Source organism: Mya arenaria, chromosome 10 (genome assembly GCF_026914265.1).
Source record: "Mya arenaria isolate MELC-2E11 chromosome 10, ASM2691426v1".
Lineage (NCBI taxonomy): Eukaryota > Metazoa > Mollusca > Bivalvia > Myida > Myidae > Mya > Mya arenaria.
This window is the reverse complement of record NC_069131.1, coordinates 7122124-7141596: the sequence shown is the minus strand read 5'-3', so window position 1 is coordinate 7141596 and position 19473 is coordinate 7122124. Positions and strand designations below refer to the sequence as shown.

At 35.0% G+C, this 19473-nt stretch overlaps 1 protein-coding gene and 1 long non-coding RNA gene across 2 annotated transcripts in view; both read left to right on the top strand.

The window, feature by feature from the left end:
- Nucleotides 1-2135: 2135 nt before the first annotated feature.
- LOC128206368 (uncharacterized protein C8orf34 homolog) overlaps nt 2136-19473 on the top strand; it is a 29505-nt gene continuing 12167 nt past the window's right edge. The window contains exons 1-6 of the mRNA XM_052908764.1: nt 2136-2261; nt 2598-2693; nt 3804-3849; nt 4175-4237; nt 4690-4788; nt 14351-14538. Of these exons, the coding sequence (XP_052764724.1) occupies nt 2202-2261; nt 2598-2693; nt 3804-3849; nt 4175-4237; nt 4690-4788; nt 14351-14538 (552 nt within the window). The 5' untranslated portion in view covers nt 2136-2201. The remainder of the gene's footprint in view (nt 2262-2597; nt 2694-3803; nt 3850-4174; nt 4238-4689; nt 4789-14350; nt 14539-19473) is intronic.
- Nucleotides 5359-6831, top strand: LOC128206370 (uncharacterized). The gene is made up of 3 exons (XR_008256453.1): nt 5359-5533; nt 5733-5885; nt 6515-6831. It is a non-coding gene; the product is annotated as an uncharacterized LOC128206370 (long non-coding RNA).

Genomic DNA, 19473 nt, shown 5'->3' with positions numbered 1-19473 from the left:
AGGTGTAAGTTTAGGCACCACGACAAGGCTGACTCAGCTGCCGAAGCAGACGACACACCTAGGCTATGACAATACCTTGACGTTTGTTGTCAAACGACATACGAGCTTAAAGGTATGTTCAGGTCTTACATTTTTAATGTTAGTATATACAATGCACAGTGGTTTGAGTATATCTGGCACCGAGCCAGTCACAATTAAGTCTTTGTTTCCATTAATTAAAGGGCAATTACTTGTGTGTAACAGATCTGTTATTGACGAATTTTGCGTGTCCTTCACCGCACAAAAAAATCGTATGCACTTGACAATAATATTCAACTACATTATTATTTACTCTTGTGTATCTGATCCGATTCAGATGTATCTTAGTATAAACCTACGCGTTATTTCTAGAAATTATAATAGTTATGGCTCAAGCTGGACAGATATTGGCTGTTTGTATTAATGCAAGGACAATACCTCCTTAAATTTGTGACTGATCTGATCAATGTGAATCTTAAATGCGCACAAGATCACTACGGTATGGTAATACAGACTTAATATATAAGTTTCATGAGTTTGAGTTAACGTCCAGTAGTAGCATGGCTCGGGACACACAACGTCTAATCGATAGTCCTCATCTTTATACTTTCGACTGGGAATTCTTTCACATCGTTGGCGGGTCAATTTTTCCGAAAAGAAAAGAAAGATTTTTGGGGGGTTTTGAACATTAGAAATGCGAATTTGTAAGAACAACAACAAGACATTAGATAAACAAATCTGTTATGGAAATTGTCTAGTGGTCACTCCCTGTTTTTCACCCAGAAAGGGGTCAGGTTTCCCACATTGCACGAAGGTAAGAAATGGTAACTATGTTACCCGATACCTATTTCTTTTTTGTAGCTTTATACCTCTTCAGTACGAAGAGGAGGCTACTAACAAACGCAATTCTTCTGAGTCAAGAAGTTACCATTTGGTTTTAACAGACCTCCTCTGAGACGTGAGATTACTGTTTAATGTTTCGGCGTGTCACTTTTTAGACTCCATCCAAGGCGGAAATTCTACTGAATGACGCCTTGCGAGGAGTACTGGGCCTCTCGGACGGTCAAACGGGGTCACTCTGTGTTTGTTTTTTTTTGTGATTGGACGCTTATAGACGTTATATCTCCTATGCATAAAGAGAGGGCTACACATATTGTTTTACAAACACACCTCCTCTGAGTCAAGAGGTAACTGTTTGTTTTAAACAAACATCTTTTGAGTCAAGAAGTAACTGTTTAACGTTTTGGTTATTCACTTTACATATAAGTATTAAATGGTACTACATGTATGTTCGCAGAAACCTATTTCCTTTTTGTTGACTTACATAACGTCTGTACGAAGAGTGTTAACTGTTTAAGGTTCAGGTCGATCAACATATGTTCGCAGATACCAACTTTCCTTTCATTAAATTATAATCAAATGCAGTAGCTCAACAAAGTTTTATATATTAATTGAAACCAGAAAAGGGCAGACGAGCTTTCTTACCAAGTTTACTAAAGATTGGATAAACACTGTTGCATTTAAGACGGGGATTTTTCCTAAGGTTTGGCGTACCAGGTGACCTTGTTTGTGACCCGAGGTGACCCATGTTCAGACTTGTTCAAGACAACATGGAGACGAATAGTCTGACCAAGTTTCATAACAGTTGGACTCAAACCGGCTAAAAAGCTAAGGAAGGACGGGTCAAAGAAAACACAAAACATTGAAGGGTAATTAATTTTATATTAAAACACCCATTCAAAAGTTACTTACCGTGTGAAGAAGCATCGCGTGTGAAGAAGCATCGCTTTCTTCCTATCTGGACCGGGCCGTTCTGCTTTCTAGGCCGTTTTGATCCGATATTGAAGCCAAACGCAAGTTCATGTAATGATTTTTCTGCAGTTATTCCCTAAACATTTGCCTTTTTTAACAACAGCTGCCAAAACGACTCATTTCAAATCAGTGAAGTGCACTTGCATGAGCTAAAGTACGTATTTTATTTAAATCGCAAGACCAAATAACCATTGTTCATGACTATAGATCAACCCTGGGAGTAGGATTGATATTGGCCCCTGATCAACCTCATGGGAGCACAAACCCGTGTTAAAGTAGGTTTACCTAATCTTTAAAACTGTTGTCTGTTTCGTCTCAAGTCTGGATTTGTTTACATATTTTTTGGTTTATAAGATGCGTTCAATTTAATAATGTCGAAATTGAGAGTACAGCAATACATGGATAAACACAAACTAACGTCCCTTTTTGAGGTAAGGGGTACAATATATCTACTGAACAAAGATATTTCACTCTTATTGTGTGTTAATTAGCATACTGTCCGGATATGTTAATTCGGATAATGTGTAAGTCAGACCAGGAAAAAAGATCGCTATTAGTGGGAATCAATTATCTAATTCTATAAGTCAATGAATAATATATGTGAAAAAGATTTTTAAAGTAACTGAGCTATTTTTTAAAAAAAGGTTGAAATAAGAAAACATTCTAAGCTAAATCGGCTTCTGTATGTCTGGTTGGTGTGACAACAAAAATGCTGTTTTCAGGTATGTTCATTTTTGTATATATATATATTTCTTTATTTTTTAAAGGATTTGATGACAAAGGTGGTCCATGAGCAGCCAGATGACCCTGTTGTGTACATGATCCGGTGCCTCTACAGGAAGGCGGGCATCCCGGTCCCCAAGGTATGAAATTTCTGTGACATACCTTGCACACTTTATCAATAAGGACATCGGTACATATTTGGACCCAGGCAACTGACTTGGGCATTATTCTATAAGCTATTAGCTTTGTAAAAATCCGGCTAAGAGAAATAAGTATAAATGGTGTGTTGTTATATATATGAATGAAATTGGTATACCGGTACATGTATAAGGCCAGTATGATGTAAGAACAAATAGGGCCCCATTCACAATCCCAAAATGTTTTTTACAAAAATTCACAATATAACAGATCTTTCTTTTTTTAAATTTAGAAGTAAAATTACAACAGAATGATATGTTTAAAGCTGCACTCTCAAAGATATGCCATTTTTACAACTTTCTTATTTTTTGTCATGGAAAAAGATTTTTTTTGCGTAAATGTTTGCTAACTATTGATATAAGATTGCTGACAAAAAATCAGATCGTAGATTTTGGCTTAAACCTTTACTAACGGTTTAAGAAAAATGCATAAAACATCAACTTTTGAACTTAAATGTAATAATCCGCGATCTAAGTTTTTGTCAGCAGTCTTATATAATTGGTTTCCATGGATTTTCGCAAAAATGGCTTGTTCCAAGACAAAAAATAAAAAAAAGTTGTCAAAACGTTCAATCTGTGAGAGTGCATCTTTAAATGCAATTTTATTCTCTTAATAATTATCCTAATTCATGATCTGAAAGGGGGCTTTGCTTGGTTGTTTTGTTTGAAATATATTACCGTTTGGTAAATTTTCAATTTCAGGTATTTGGTAACTATTTTCACAATTCAAAAGGGCCCTGATCTTATTCAAAAAAGGTGGAAAACACTGATCTTGAATATTTTTATTGAATTAACATGCATACTGTTTCATGTAAATATAAATTAATGTCTATATTGCACTGGTCAGTATTATCTTACCAGTACTTCGACGTTATTCGAAATTATTTTGATTAACTCACTTGTAAGGATAGCTGAATGTGCTGTTAGAGTTTAATGCTGTTCTTATCATCGTGGATATATATAGAGAAAAACACCTCTGTCCAAACTGACTTATAGTTATGCTTGTTCATAAACATGAACTATTATTTAAAAGTTGTAAACTTGTCTCCCCAGGAATTGAAAACAGGGGCAGCTGAAAAGAGATCCCCAGAGAGAGCAGGTGTGTATACAGGAAATATTTATAAAATTATAATATACTTCAATCAATATTCCTTTTACTAGTTGAAATCTTCTTTCCATATAAATGTTTGTACTGCTTAAAACTTACAGTAGCTTCCGTAAAAAATATTTTATAGCATCTATTTCTTTACCACAAAAAAAGAACTGCAACATTTTTAAGATACAATGATATATAAATGGCAGAAGCTCAAATTTGCCTCAAGTTTAACCATGTGGTTCATAATATTAAAGTTGGCCTCTTTGTTTTCTTATTGAATTCCCATCAGTAATTATGTTCATATAACATTTTTATTCATTTTTTTTAGCCCGCAGAACTCGAAGTCCTGACAAGGCTGTGTCCCAATCCTGGGCAGTGGCCAGCAGCCCGGGTCAGTAATTTACTGATTATAATACCATTTAGTTTGTAAAGAAACTGTTTTGTCTGCTAGTCAGAATAATAGTGTCAAGTATTTAGAACAATATTTAAAAAAATATCCAATGTTAAAGGGTGACTTCATTTAATGATCATTGTTTTATCCAGCAGATCGTTATTTGCAGAATGTAGACTCAGTGTTCTCAATAAGAACCGGCTGCCGGCCAAAATGGACGGTTCAAATGAGTAGTAGCCGTTCGGTTACTTTACTAATCGAGACGGTTAAACCGAAACTTATTGAGAACCCTGAGACTAGACTATAATTGGTTGTTTCAGTGTAAGATATATTTTACTGATTGAGCAACAAAAGCTAAATTTTATGAGTTGCGAAGCCATAATATATACTTAATATTTTCTAGTGAGGAATGAATGCAGATGAACTGTGATTATTTGTTTATGTTTTTACAGATCTGGTTGATAGATCGTATGAGAAGCCGTGGCTGAGTCAGGCTAGGAAGGGCAAACAACAACGCGGGGAGGAGGGAGCTGACACCAAACATAGACCTGGTAGGCAGTTTAAATACTTCTTTTGCATATATTGAAAGTTTTTTTTTGAAATTTTGTGTACTTTTGACCCTGAAATAAAATAATGAACTGACTCCCTAGTTTATTTTATCTCACAATGCTGGTTTGCTTGCTGGGTATTTCCATGTACATAGAAGCATGGCTTTGGAATACAATTGACCTTACGACAGGATTTGATTGACAGGTCCTATCAGCCAATCAGAATGTAGGGCTGATAAGCCGTGTTGCTATCCGCCATTTTGTCCGTCAAACTGACCAGAGTCCGTCATATACATGCGCTGGCAATTCCTCGCCTATTTAAGTATTATGGTAAAAAGGTGTTGTCATGGCACTTGTAATTCGGATACAAGGTAGCCAGGCCGACTAAAGATGGCTTACAATTCGTTCCGTATTCGAAACCAGCGAGTTATTTAGAAAAATGCAAGTGCTGTATCAAACTCTGTGGAAGACCTCATCAACAGCTGAACTTGGAAATTTTGAAAGATCGTTCAAAGGCGAAACATCTATACGTCTGTACAAAAGTATTTTTTTTAACAAAACTACTTATTTCAATCCGCTCAAAATTTATTTAATACTGAAATTGTCCGTGCATGACCTAAATAAGTGTTTCTATTTTTAAACTATAAACATCGTACATTTATGCTTTGGCTTGTGTTGTCAAATCGGCATTAATGGCCATTTAATATCAGGTTCAACATGGACACGATTGATTTCATTCAAGATAGAGGTATTTTTGTTGATACCGTTATGTAGTTTTTATAAACTGCTTTGCTTTCAAAGTAAATCAGGAAATATCGTACAACTAAATTTTTGTCCGAACCATCGCATGCTTCCGAATCTCATATACTCGTATAGTTCCTATGTAAACAATGGCTTTTGTAGCTGTCATTCCGACACATTTCATTGATTTCTTATTTTCATATCAGCACTTTGTCGACGGGAAATCCAATCAAGAAAACACTGACCCTCAAGCAGCTACTGTATTTGACCAGCTCACACCAGCTAGGCCTCCTCCAAAACTCAGATAAATATTTGAACCACCAAAACAAAACGAGAACAGATCGGTCTGAATCGTTAAGGTATTATTTTCTGTATAAAACAAATTATTTCACTGTACATTTAAATCAATTATTATGTTCATTAGAACTTGATTCTGCCAAACATGTGCTGTAAAGACTTAGACTTATTATGAATAAAGAACAAGTCAAACATGTACGTATTTTCATTGTTATTCTTATATTTTGGGCCATTTACGTAAATCTACAATATTTAATGATAGGTCATCCAATGTTCAGAATCCGGATCACATGCACACTCGATTAACAGTATTCTTAAAGTTGCACTCTCACAGAATTCTAGTTTGACACTTTTTGTCTCAGAATCGGCTTATTTTGGCATTCTTTAAATTAAGACCTAATATATAAATCACAAAGCAAACTTCTCCGAGCCAAAACATGATAAATGCAATCGAATCCTGTGTAAGTTGTCAAAGTGATCAATCTGTGAAAGTGCAGCTTTAACAGTGAAAAATAACTTCTGCTAATGCTATATATTTTAAAATATATTTGCCATTGCAATAAAGAGATATTCACCTACAATATCTTACATAAACACAAAAGAAATATCAAAGTTTAAGTAATGTTTGCAAAACAATAATGTATTTAATAAATCTGATATTAAATATGCAACAACTGGTGTTATACTCCAGAACTGAAGCTAACATCATAGAGGTAAATCCTTCCAAGAATCCATCAAAACAACATGCTGAACAACTTCAAGAACTCTCTTCAAAAGACCACACTTTCCTGAAATAAATAAAAGATGCCAATATTAAAATAAATCAGTTACATGTATTGTTAAATATTTTAATACTAGCTGTAAATGCTACTGCCTTTGATGTTTGCTTTCTACATGTATATCATAATGAAATATTGACAAGATACTAGCTAATGTTTTGTGGTTGTTGTTTTTCTCTGGACAAATAGTCCATTACTTTTGTACAGCAAAGTAAAACTAAATGTTATAAAAAGCTTTAAAATAGGTCATACCGATTATTTGTAAAACTTGTCATCACTGGCTTTCTCTTGCGGTTGACATTGCCTGGACTGGCAAATATAATGTGTGTGTGTGGGGGGGGGGGGGGTTTCCGGTCTTATGCTAGGTCCCCTGTGGCGGTAGGCTTGTTGAAGACAATAATAAGGGGACTTCCTGCTTAATACTTTAATGGTGTCAACGGTAAATAGCAGGAGACCCTCCACCAGCCTTAACCGGTAAATGGGGGGAGGGTAGTGTGTGTGGGTTAGAACCAGCTGCCCGGTCAGCTTAGTTGGTTAGAGCGCCGGGCTAGTGTTCTGGTGGTTGTGAGTTCGAGCCCCACACCGGGGGCACTTTTCCTCCCAGGTCTACTTTTACAGAGTGTGTGAACATGTTCCACAATTTCTGTAAGAACAAAAATCAAAGCATGTGAATGTTTGAGCAATGCTAAAGTTACGATTGGTATCACCCACGATTGTCACTTGTCAACTATTACATTATTATTCATAAGGGGGAGTGTTCAATCGCTTAGAACTGAAACTTTTTATGCAGAACCCCAATAAACCATTTCTACTCATACTATAGAATACAAGGTTTTACTGTATAGCTGGCATGTAACTGTAATTTAATGTCACTTCCGGGTTCCCCATTCGGGCCATTTATGATTTACTCATATTGTGCGATGATTTAATCTTTGTTTCAACAATACTGTAAGAAGGGCCGGTGTTATTAAAAGTTAAACTTACCCTTGTTTGCATTTACAGTATGCGTCACACACACGCTTTTCCTTTGTATCGATGTCAATGTTGACAACATGGCGGCTATCCGATTTTCTCTGACTTGGATAGATTTCACCCCGTAAATGTTAGATATCGTCATTTTCTAAAGATATATCGAGCCTTCCGATGTAGCAGCCAGTTACAAATTCCTTTGACTTCTATGCTTGAATATAGAAAGAAGTAAGAGTTTTAATCTAAAAGTGACAAGGATTCCGGTAGTTTACCGCTGATTATGTTTTGACCAAGCTACCGGAATCCCCTGTGAATTACTAAAATAACTAAATTTCAATACTGTTTCAAGTATGTTAATGCTTGAATATAGAATGAAGTAAGAGTTTTAATCTGAAAGTGACAAGGATTCCGGTAGTTTACCGCTGATTATGTTATGACCAAACTACCGGAATCCCCTGTGAATTACTAAAATAACTAAATTTCAATACTATTTCAAGTATTTTAATGCTTGAATATAGAATGAATTAAGAGTTTTAATCTGAAAGTGACAAGGATTCCGGTAGTTTACCGCTGATTATGTTATGACCAAGATACCGGAATCCCCTGTGAATTACTAAAATAACTAAATTTCAATACTATTTCAAGTATTTTAATGCTTGAATATAGAATAAAGTGAAAGGAAAGGGCTTACTAGGTCTTCATTGTATTACCACCCTAGTGATTAAGGGCCCCAACAACAGGTACACGGCGTATACAATGAAAACTTCGTATAGCTTAACTATCCTTCTTCGTCCGTTTTGTCAATGTAGTAGTTCTGTCATTCACCTTCCTTCTTCTTTGTCCGGGTTTCCTACCAAGGGTCTTTGGGGCCACAATTATAACCTGTCCGTTAGTTGACGTCAGTAGACGTGGGTTCGTGAACAGGTGATTGCGGTACTTGGAAAAGTGCCGTGACCTTTGTTCTAATGTCATAGTAACCCAGTCTGTTTTAGTCAGTTTGAACTTTTCATGAGTCGGGGCAAGTCGGAACTCGCCCGTGCCGATTATGGCACTGCGGAGTTCGGCAAATTGACCTCGTACAAGTCTGTGTATTGCATCGATCAGGTCTGTAAGAGATTTTGACTTCCACTCTATCAATTGTTTTAACACGTGGTTGATCGATTCGCAGTTATTGTTCGTCCAGTTCGCCCCAATGAGGTCATGTCTGACGGGATGGTTGACCTTTGTTTTCAGGATCGGCTCTAGAGGTTGTGTTTATTACTGTAGTCTGGTCAATATGTTCATCTGAGGGTGTGTTTATTACTGTAGTCTGGTCAATACTGTCCATGTCATCATCTATAATCAGATCTATGGTAGTCTCATCATCATCATCAGCATTATCTATTCCTACTAGTGAGACGAAGTGATTTGGGGCATAATGATTCCAGGTAGAGGGGCGTGCCGCCCGACTCCACATAATTAGAGCATCAGTAGGCTGGTCTGTAACGCCACGACCAACAACCCGACGGGTATATGGGTCGGACGAAAGGTAAGAATTTACCTGTGGTGGGTAATAAGAACCGATGCATCTTTGAAGAACTGCACTAATTGCATACAGATGTATGAGCTCTGATTCTGTGTTTATAAAAATGGAATCATGCACTACCTTAGTGTAATCACTTGTAAAAAGCCGACTGTCAGTAAAGAAATTTTCGACATCATAATAATATTCGTTTTCTAACAATTCAATGCAACTAAAAGTCTCAGCAATACATGATTGTCTTGACTGCCTGTCTCTATCAATGAGCATGCCCGATATAGGCAGTTGCCGTCGCCAATGATTTCCAAGGGCTTTCTAGTATGCAGCATGACGGGGTGGTAATGTTTTAGGATGCATGTGGCGACGGGATCAGTGTTATTCACACAAGATGATTAGAAGGCCAACTTTATAAACCTCTAGCAGTTTTCTTTCGTTCCGTGCCACTCTACTTAATTACAATGACTAAATGACCATAAGCAATAATTAGAGTTTAAGTTCTCAAAAACTATGCTAAGAGGTACCTGATAATTAGGAAAGAAATGATATTGTTCAATGTATGTGCTTGTAAGAGATAAAATATATATAATAAGATATATGAGAATATCAAAACAATTCACGCAATTAGATGTAAATCAATTTTCAAATGTGTGAAATTTATCAGAACTTAACTGCAATAAAATGAATTGGCCCCGGGAAATGACCCACAATAAAATCCCTAATCTGATCGATACTGTGTATTCGCCCTATATATTGGCCCCCAATAAAAACCCTTATCGGATCGATTGATACGAGGACAGATTGACAGGTCATGTTTTGAGCAAAAAAAGAAAGAAATATGGTGCTGAAATCATTTCTTAGGTCGACAAGTTAAAAGCATATGAAAAATTACATTCATTCCACGTTAACAAAGTAACTTTTAAAATCGACCCATGCATATATTTCGACAATAAATAACGTTAAGGTGCGTTTGGGGGCATCTGTGTTTTGAACAATAACTATAATTTCTCAAACCACTCATTGTTTTAGTATACAAATTGTCACATTGCTGTGGCAAAGGAAAGGGCAATCAAATTCTGGTTAAAAATTATGCATAAATGGCGACTATCCAATGAATTATATGTATCTCGATCAGTGTAATAATATTAATGGCCATTGAGACTACGAAGAAATCTGTTATAAACCATTTAGGATTAAATTTTCGTATTGATAATTTTGATGTAACTGCCGAATACTTTCCTCTGTAAAAGTGAATTTTTTTTCTTCATAAATAAAAAGAATTCATAACCTCGCTTATTTTTGTTTACCCCATTATTGATAGCTGATGGGTTGTTTGTTAATTAAGGCCTGTTTGAACCCACTGCCTTCAGTTGAAACCTTATTCTTTCGGATAAAATAAAGAAAACCAACTTTTTTGAAGTTACAATGGGTGCCAAATCTTCTTCAATATATTAAAGCTTAAAAACACCCCAAACAACATTTAAGTATAGTTTAATTATTATTTCTCAGGGGATTCCGGTAGCTTGGTCAAATCATTATAATCGGCAATCCGACCTGCAAAGAACCGGAATCCTTGTCACTTTCTGTATATGGAAATATGATTATAAAGGTGCACCTCTTAGTACATTACATATATTAAAGCTTAAAAACATCCCCAAACAACATTTAAGTATAGTTTAATTATTATTTCTCAGGGGATTCCGGTAGCTTGGTCAAATCATTATAATCGGCAATCCGACCTGCAAACTACCGGAATCCTTGTCACTTTCTGTATATGGAAATATGATTATAAAGGTATACCTCTTAGTACATAACATATATTAAAGCTTAAAAATACCCCAAACAACATTTACGTATAGTTTAATTAGATTTTGGTACCAAAAACATTTCAGTAAAGTTTAATTATTATTTCTCAGGGGATTCCGGTAGCTTGGTCAAATCGTTATAATTGGCAATCCGACCTGAAACTACCGGAATCCTTGTCACTTTCTGTATATGGAAATATGATTATAAAGGTATACCTCTTAGTACATAACATATATTAAAGCTTAAAAACACCCCAAACAACATTTAAGTATAGTTTAATTATTATTTCTCAGGGGATTCCGGTAGCTTGGTCAAATCATTATAATCGGCAATCCGACCTGCAAACTACCGGAATCCTTGTCACTTTCTGTATATGGAAATATGATTATAAAGGTGCACCTCTTAGTACATTACATATATTAAAGCTTAAAAACATCCCCAAACAACATTTAAGTATAGTTTAATTATTATTTCTCAGGGGATTCCGGTAGCTTGGTCAAATCATTATAATCGGCAATCCGACCTGCAAACTACCGGAATCCTTGTCACTTTCTGTATATGGAAATATGATTATAAAGGTATACCTCTTAGTACATAACATATATTAAAGCTTAAAAATACCCCAAACAACATTTACGTATAGTTTAATTAGATTTTGGTACCAAAAACATTTCAGTAAAGTTTAATTATTATTTCTCAGGGGATTCCGGTAGCTTGGTCAAATCATTATAATCGGCAATCCGACCTGCAAACTACCGGAATCCTTGTCACTTTCTGTATATGGAAATATGATTATAAAGGTGCACCTCTTAGTACATTACATATATTAAAGCTTAAAAACATCCCCAAACAACATTTAAGTATAGTTTAATTATTATTTCTCAGGGGATTCCGGTAGCTTGGTCAAATCATTATAATCGGCAATCCGACCTGCAAACTACCGGAATCCTTGTCACTTTCTGTATATGGAAATATGATTATAAAGGTATACCTCTTAGTACATAACATATATTAAAGCTTAAAAATACCCCAAACAACATTTCCGTATAGTTTAATTAGATTTTGGTACCAAAAACATTTCAGTAAAGTTTAATTATTATTTCTCAGGGGATTCCGGTAGCTTGGTCAAATCGTTATAATTGGCAATCCGACCTGAAACTACCGGAATCCTTGTCACTTTCTGTATATGGAAATATGATTATAAAGGTATACCTCTTAGTACATAACATATATTAAAGCTTAAAAACACCCCAAACAACATTTAAGTATAGTTTAATTATTATTTCTCAGGGGATTCCGGTAGCTTGGTCAAATCATTATAATCGGCAATCCGACCTGCAAACTACCGGAATCCTTGTCACTTTCTGTATATGGAAATATGATTATAAAGGTGCACCTCTTAGTACATTACATATATTAAAGCTTAAAAACATCCCCAAACAACATTTAAGTATAGTTTAATTATTATTTCTCAGGGGATTCCGGTAGCTTGGTCAAATCATTATAATCGGCAATCCGACCTGCAAACTACCGGAATCCTTGTCACTTTCTGTATATGGAAATATGATTATAAAGGTATACCTCTTAGTACATAACATATATTAAAGCTTAAAAACACCCCAAACAACATTTAAGTATAGTTTAATTATTATTTCTCAGGGGATTCCGGTAGCTTGGTCAAATCATTATAATCGGCAATCCGACCTGCAAACTACCGGAATCCTTGTCACTTTCTGTATATGGAAATATGATTATAAAGGTGCACCTCTTAGTACATAACATATATTAAAGCTTAAAAACATCCCCAAACAACATTTAAGTATAGTTTAATTATTATTTCTCAGGGGATTCCGGTAGCTTGGTCAAATCATTATAATCGGCAATCCGACCTGCAAACTACCGGAATCCTTGTCACTTTCTGTATATGGAAATATGATTATAAAGGTGCACCTCTTAGTACATTACATATATTAAAGCTTAAAAACATCCCCAAACAACATTTAAGTATAATTTAATCAGATTGTGGTAGATTCCGGTGGATTCCGGTAATAAGGGGATTCCGGTAATTCTATGGACCGGAATATCGGAAAGCGAAACGACGCGTGACGCCATTTCTTCCTCGTTTGTTTGACGGACATAGACAGAGTTCGCTCCCTTGATATCAGGGGGCGTGGCTTAGAAGCCGCTGTCGTAAGGTCAATAGGGTTATTAAATATTGCGTTTTGACCAGCAGATGGCATAAGAATTGAGTGGACTTTTCAGATTAAGATTTCTTAAGGTGCAAGCCGAGTGATATCAAAATTTGAAAAATCCATGAGAGTCAAATACGACATTCTAGATCAAAACTCAGTACTAATAAACATTTCATTATACACATTACTGGTCAAATCACTTAAAAAGACACATGATTTTTATGCCCCCACAAAGTGGCGGCATATAGGGTTGCCCTTGTCCGTACGTACGTACGTACGTACGTACGTACGTACGTACGTCCCGAAGATTGTTTCCGATCTAATTCTTGAAAACCGTTTGTCCAATCCTCACCAAACTTTAAACACATGTTTGTGACCATAATATCTTGATCAAGTTCGATAGTCATTGAAATCGCTTTAGTCATTTAGGAGTTACGGCCCTTTTTTGCCAAAAATTCCCGAAGATTGTTTCCGATCTAATTCTTGAAAACCGTTTGTCCAATCCTCACCAAACTTTAAACACATGTTTGTGACCATAATATATTGATCAAGTTCGATAGTCATGGAAATCGCTTTAGTCATTTAGGAGTTACGGCCCTTTTTTGCCAAAAATACTTCAAAAATATATGTTTCCAATCTAATTCTTGAAAAGTATGTGTCCAATCCTCACCAAACTTTACATACATGATTGTGACCATAATATCTTGATCAAGTTCGATAGCCATGGAAATCGCTTTTGTCATTTGGGAGTTACGGCCCTTTATTTGCAAAAAAGACTTGAAAAATACGTCCCGAAGATTGTTTCCGATCTAATTCTTGAAAACTGTTTGTCCAATCCTCACCAAACTTTTAACACATGTTTGTGACCATAATATCTTGATCAAGTTCGATAGCCATGGAAATCGCTTTAATCATTTAGGAGTTAGGGCCCTCAGATTATCCTGAATAATCATTATGGCTTATTTTCTGTGACAAAAAATCGAAGTGGGGGCATCCGTGTCCTATGGACACATTTCTAGTTATTAAAAGTGTTATTTTCATGACACACATTTTAGCATCGAACAACCATACTTTTATGACTTGATGTCAGCATGTCGAAAACACTGGAGTGGAATACATTCTAATGTATTTTGCGATGTGTATTGCATGGATTTATGATTGGTATATAATTAATGTTTATTCTATCTTGGCTCTACAATTTACCTGTGTTTGTACATTTGTGTAAAATTATCTTAACATTACAAACTAAAAACCAAATGTTCCAGTACGCAAAACTAAGCCTGGTTGGTCAGCAGATACCAAGGTCACAGCGACAACTTTTGATGACCTTTTCGAAGATGAAGGTCAAGGTCAGAGTTTGAAAGGTCAGACTGGGGTCAGGAGTCAGAAGCTACAGAGAGAAGACAGCGCCCCCGTGATCACAAAAGCATGGGCAAAACATGTTGATCTTGAGGTAACTTGATAGTTTTAGGGTAAATTTTGATGAAATAAGTAATTTATTAAAGGAAATGAAAACAGAAGATTTTTAGCTATTATTAAAGTAACCACACTCCAGTGAAAATAGGATTCTAGAAGCTATTAATGCATCTGAAAATAGATTGTCAGCAGAAATAAATAGTATGCGTGCCAGCATAGATCAGATATCCAGCGATATTAAAGATTTGAAAATGGAACAATCAAACATCAGGAAAGAGTTTGGAACATTAAAATCTGATGTTATTCATGTATCGGAACGACAGGAAATTATTGACCTTGACCACGAGCAACTGCACAACGATATTAACCGGAACGAAGAGCGAATCTCATCACTTGACGAACGAATGGACATATTAGAACGGGAGTCGATTAAAGGCAACATGAGGGTGTTTAATCTACCTTTTGATGATCAATGTAAACAGAATCCTGAGAGATATATTAAGGATACTGTGTTGAAGGTTGCCTGTCCAGAGGAGAAATGGTATGATGATGACATTAAGTATGTTAAATGGGTGGGAGCGACAAAAGACGGTAGGCAACCGCTTACAATCGTTACATTACGGCGGGACGATGACAAGTTTCGAATCTTCGGCGGACGTGATAACCTTAGATCCAGAAACATTCGCATCGGCAATGACCTGACCCGACGCCAGCGACTGCGACTGAACGTACTCCGTGAACAAGGACGCAAGGCTTACTATTATAATGGTGAACTTAGATCTGTTGACACGAGCCCTGATCAACCTAAACAGAATGAGCATGTGTATAAAACTGCACGCAGAGTTTTACCTGCTAATGGTATACACCACAATGAACATGATAATGCTACGCAGAATAGTGATGACACTAATACAGACATGGATACTCAGTCGCAACAAGTGCCATTCAACCTAAACACTGACACTATATAGGATAGCGGCCGAAGCCCGGATAACAGCGATTTACGTATTGTTGTATGGAATATAGACGGCCTATCTAATACAATTTTTGACAATAATGTATGCAAGTTTCTTAACAGCTTAGATATATTTGCATTTTTAGAAACATGGTTAGAGTCAGAAGATAATTTACCTCAATTGTTCACAAATTATAAATACTATTTTAGTAAGGCAATAAGGAAACATAATGTAGGTAGAGCAATGTCGGGTATTGTTGTATATGTTAAGCAAAATATTGCTAAATATGTCACACGTTTACATGATTATTGTGTGTTTGCCATTTTCTTAAAAATAGACAAATGTTTATTTAATAAGGATGATGATATAACTATATGTTTTGCATATTTACCTCCAGAGCAGTCCACTTATTATGAAGGTAAAATAAGCAAGGGAATTGATATGTTAGAACAAACCCTGTTTGATTATAATATTGACTTTAATAATAATTTAATTCTTGCTGGAGATTTTAATGCAAGAACATCAACATTGCCAGATACACTGTTATTTAATTTACACATTAATATATTAGAACCTTACGAACACATATTGAACGATTCTCATATTCCTGAGAGAACTTCAATGGACACTAAAACGAACCCTTTTGGGCTCAAGCTTATTGAATTGTGTAAAACGTCTAGTTTGAGGATAATAAACGGCAGACTGGGATGTGATAAATTGAAAGGCGAATACACATATATTAGTCAAAACGGGTGTAGTGTAATCGATTATGTTATTTGTTCAGACGATATATTAAACATGATAACTGATTTTGAAATATGTGAAGAAAGTAACTCTGTTCATATGCCACTATGTTTCACTCTCAGATGTAAAATAGCTATAACGAACAATAATGAAGAGGATGTAAATACATATAGATATGCATTTAATGAAAGCAACACACCGGAATATAGGAATAATATAAAGGAATATTTTACAGAGGAATACATAAAATACTATATTGAGGAAATTAAAGATGGCTCTAAAAGCATTTCAACGGTAATTAATGAACTAAATGCTGATCTTGTGAAATGTGGAAAAGTCTGTAAAAGGGTATTTATTAAACGAAATAACTCACAGCCTTCATGGTTTAATAAGGAATGTATATCATTGAAATTTTACAGAAATAGAGCATTAAGGAATTTAAGAAGAGATCATAATGACATAAATTTACAAACATATATAGAAGCCAAACATGAATTTAGAAATTGTTGTGAGCAAAAGAAAATGGAGCATAATACTAGAGAATTAAATGAACTTATGTCGTCATGTGGTGATCAGAAGCTTTTTTGGGCAAAACTTGAGCGTATGACGACGAAATCGGCGCCTGATAACCCTATATCAATTAAAGAATGGGAGGAACACTTTGAAAAGCTGTTTGAATCGGATACTACAACTGACAACTTACCTGAAGCAAATGAATTTGAATTTAGCAATGATATCACAGAGGCATTGTTTAACGATGGAATTACTGAGGAAGAGATCTTGAAGGCAGTAAAAAACCTTAAACATGGTAAAAGTGGTGGCAATGATTCATTAACTCCTGAATTTTATATAAATTCAATTGAAATACTTCTACCAATTATATATAATTTGTTTAACCAGGTTTTTGATAATGGAAGTTTTCCAGATCAGTGGTGTGAATCTATCATTGTTCCAATATACAAAAAAGGAGACCCATCATCTCCTGGTAATTATAGAGGGATATCATTACTTAATGTATTAGGCAAAATTTATACAAGTATAATAAATCGAAGGCTGATATTCTTCGCTAATATTTTTGACAAAATTAAGGAACCCCAGGCCGGTTACAGTACAGTTGACAATGCCTTTATTTTACAAGGATTGATTGAAAAACAACTCAGCAAAAAGGGGGGTAAGCTGTACGTAGCATATATAGATTTTTTGAAGGCTTTCGATCTTGTTAGTAGGCCAAAATTGTTTGAAATTCTTGCTGTTAATGGTGTTTATGGGAAGCTTTATAGATCACTACAGGCTATGTACTCAAAAGTAAGAGCTAGAGTTAGAGCTAATAAAAATACACTCTCTAATGAATTTGAATGTCCAACTGGTTTAAAACAGGGGTGTTTATGTTCGCCCATATTATTTGTATTTTTCGTCAATGAGCTCATTAAACAAGTTGAAAGCAGTGAGCTGAAAGGCATACAGCTTTTTCCAAACCTACGTGAAATTTTGTGCTTGTTTTTTGCCGACGATTTGGCTTTAACATCTGATACAGTGGTTGGTCTACAGCGATTAATAAATAAATTACATAAGTTTACAAATGAATTTAGCCTGACTGTAAATACAAAGAAAACAAAGGTTGTTGTATATAAAAATGGAGGCAAATTATCTAAAAGTGAAAAGTGGTTCTATAATAATGAACGCCTAGATGTTCTAAAAGGATTCCAATATGTTGGAGTATTCCTCTCCCAGCAACTTTCTTTTCAAAAAATGGCCAGTGAACAAGCAATAACTGCAAAAAGAGTGCTAATGACATTATTATCAAAATTATATAAGTTTGGTCAATTGAACCAAAACACATATTTCAAATTATTTGATACAAAAATTGCACCAATATTATCATATGGATCGGAATTATGGGGTATTGAAAAATATAAGACTATTGAAGCCGTCCAAATATATGCATGTAAAAGGTACATGTGTGTTCCACATAAAACAACAAACATTGCAGTTTTGAGTGATTGTGGGCGCTATTCAATTTATATTGGAACTTCCAAATATGTTCTGAAGTACTGGCTAAAATACTCAATATGACAAAAGATAGATATGTCCGGCTGGTCTATGATATGCTGAAATATATGGATGAAAGAGGCCATGAGAATTGGGTGACTAAAGTTAAAAATCTTTTGAATTCAACAGGGTATAGTTATATTTGGAGAGACCAATTATGTGTACAAAATGAATCATTATTTTTGAAGAATATTATACAACGATTAAAGGACCAATATCTACAGGAATGGTCAAGGGTTTTATCTGAATCTCATAAGTTAAGTCTCTATAAGCATCTGAATACAGATTATAACCATGCAAACTATTTGAATTGTGTGAAGATAAGGAAATTTAGAAGTGCACTGGCAAAAATAAGATGTTCATCTCACAAATTAGAAGTTGAATCTGGCAGATATCGAAATGTTCTTTATCAAAATAGACTGTGTAAATTATGTAATTTAGATATTGAAACAGAGTTCCATTTCATAATCAAATGTAGTTTATATGATGACTTGAGAAGCAAATATATTCCAAGTAAATTTTTCACAAACCCAAATATTCATAAATTTTATGTTTTAATGAACTCTGCATCAAAGAATACCATAACTAATTTAGCAAAGTATGTTTTCTATGCAAGCAAAGTAAGAGATGAAATGCTCGGTAATATTACATAGGCACATTACTCTCCATGTATTATTCTGTTTTCTTTTTTTTAGTTAATATTGTTTGGGGGTCTACACAAAGAGATAATCTGTGTTAGCGGTCAAAAATATTGACATTATTTTTGTTACATAGTAGAAATATTAAAAGTAATTTCATTATGTTTACCATTTTACTCTATTGTATGTTATACAATTTATTTGAATTCCTATGTTCACCATTCACCACTATGTTTGTATGTATATTATTGTGTACATAATGTTGTTCTGGGCCGGTGGCCTATATCAATGAAATAAATAAATGAAATGAACAAGTCATGTATGTTGCCTTTTTCTAGATTTTTACATGACCTTCATACAATATTACAAGGTTTACAGGTATTTTTTCAAACGGATTTCCAATCATCATCAAACTAGTAATCAATGTTACCTTGCCTGTGTTTATGTCAATTGTAAGTGAGACATATGAAAATCAGCAAGCTCTCTATGGTCACTTTAGAGTGGTCAGTCTTTAACTAGATATTATTAAAATTTTATGTTTTAGAAATGAAACTATTGTGATCATCAGCTTTGTACAACTTGTTG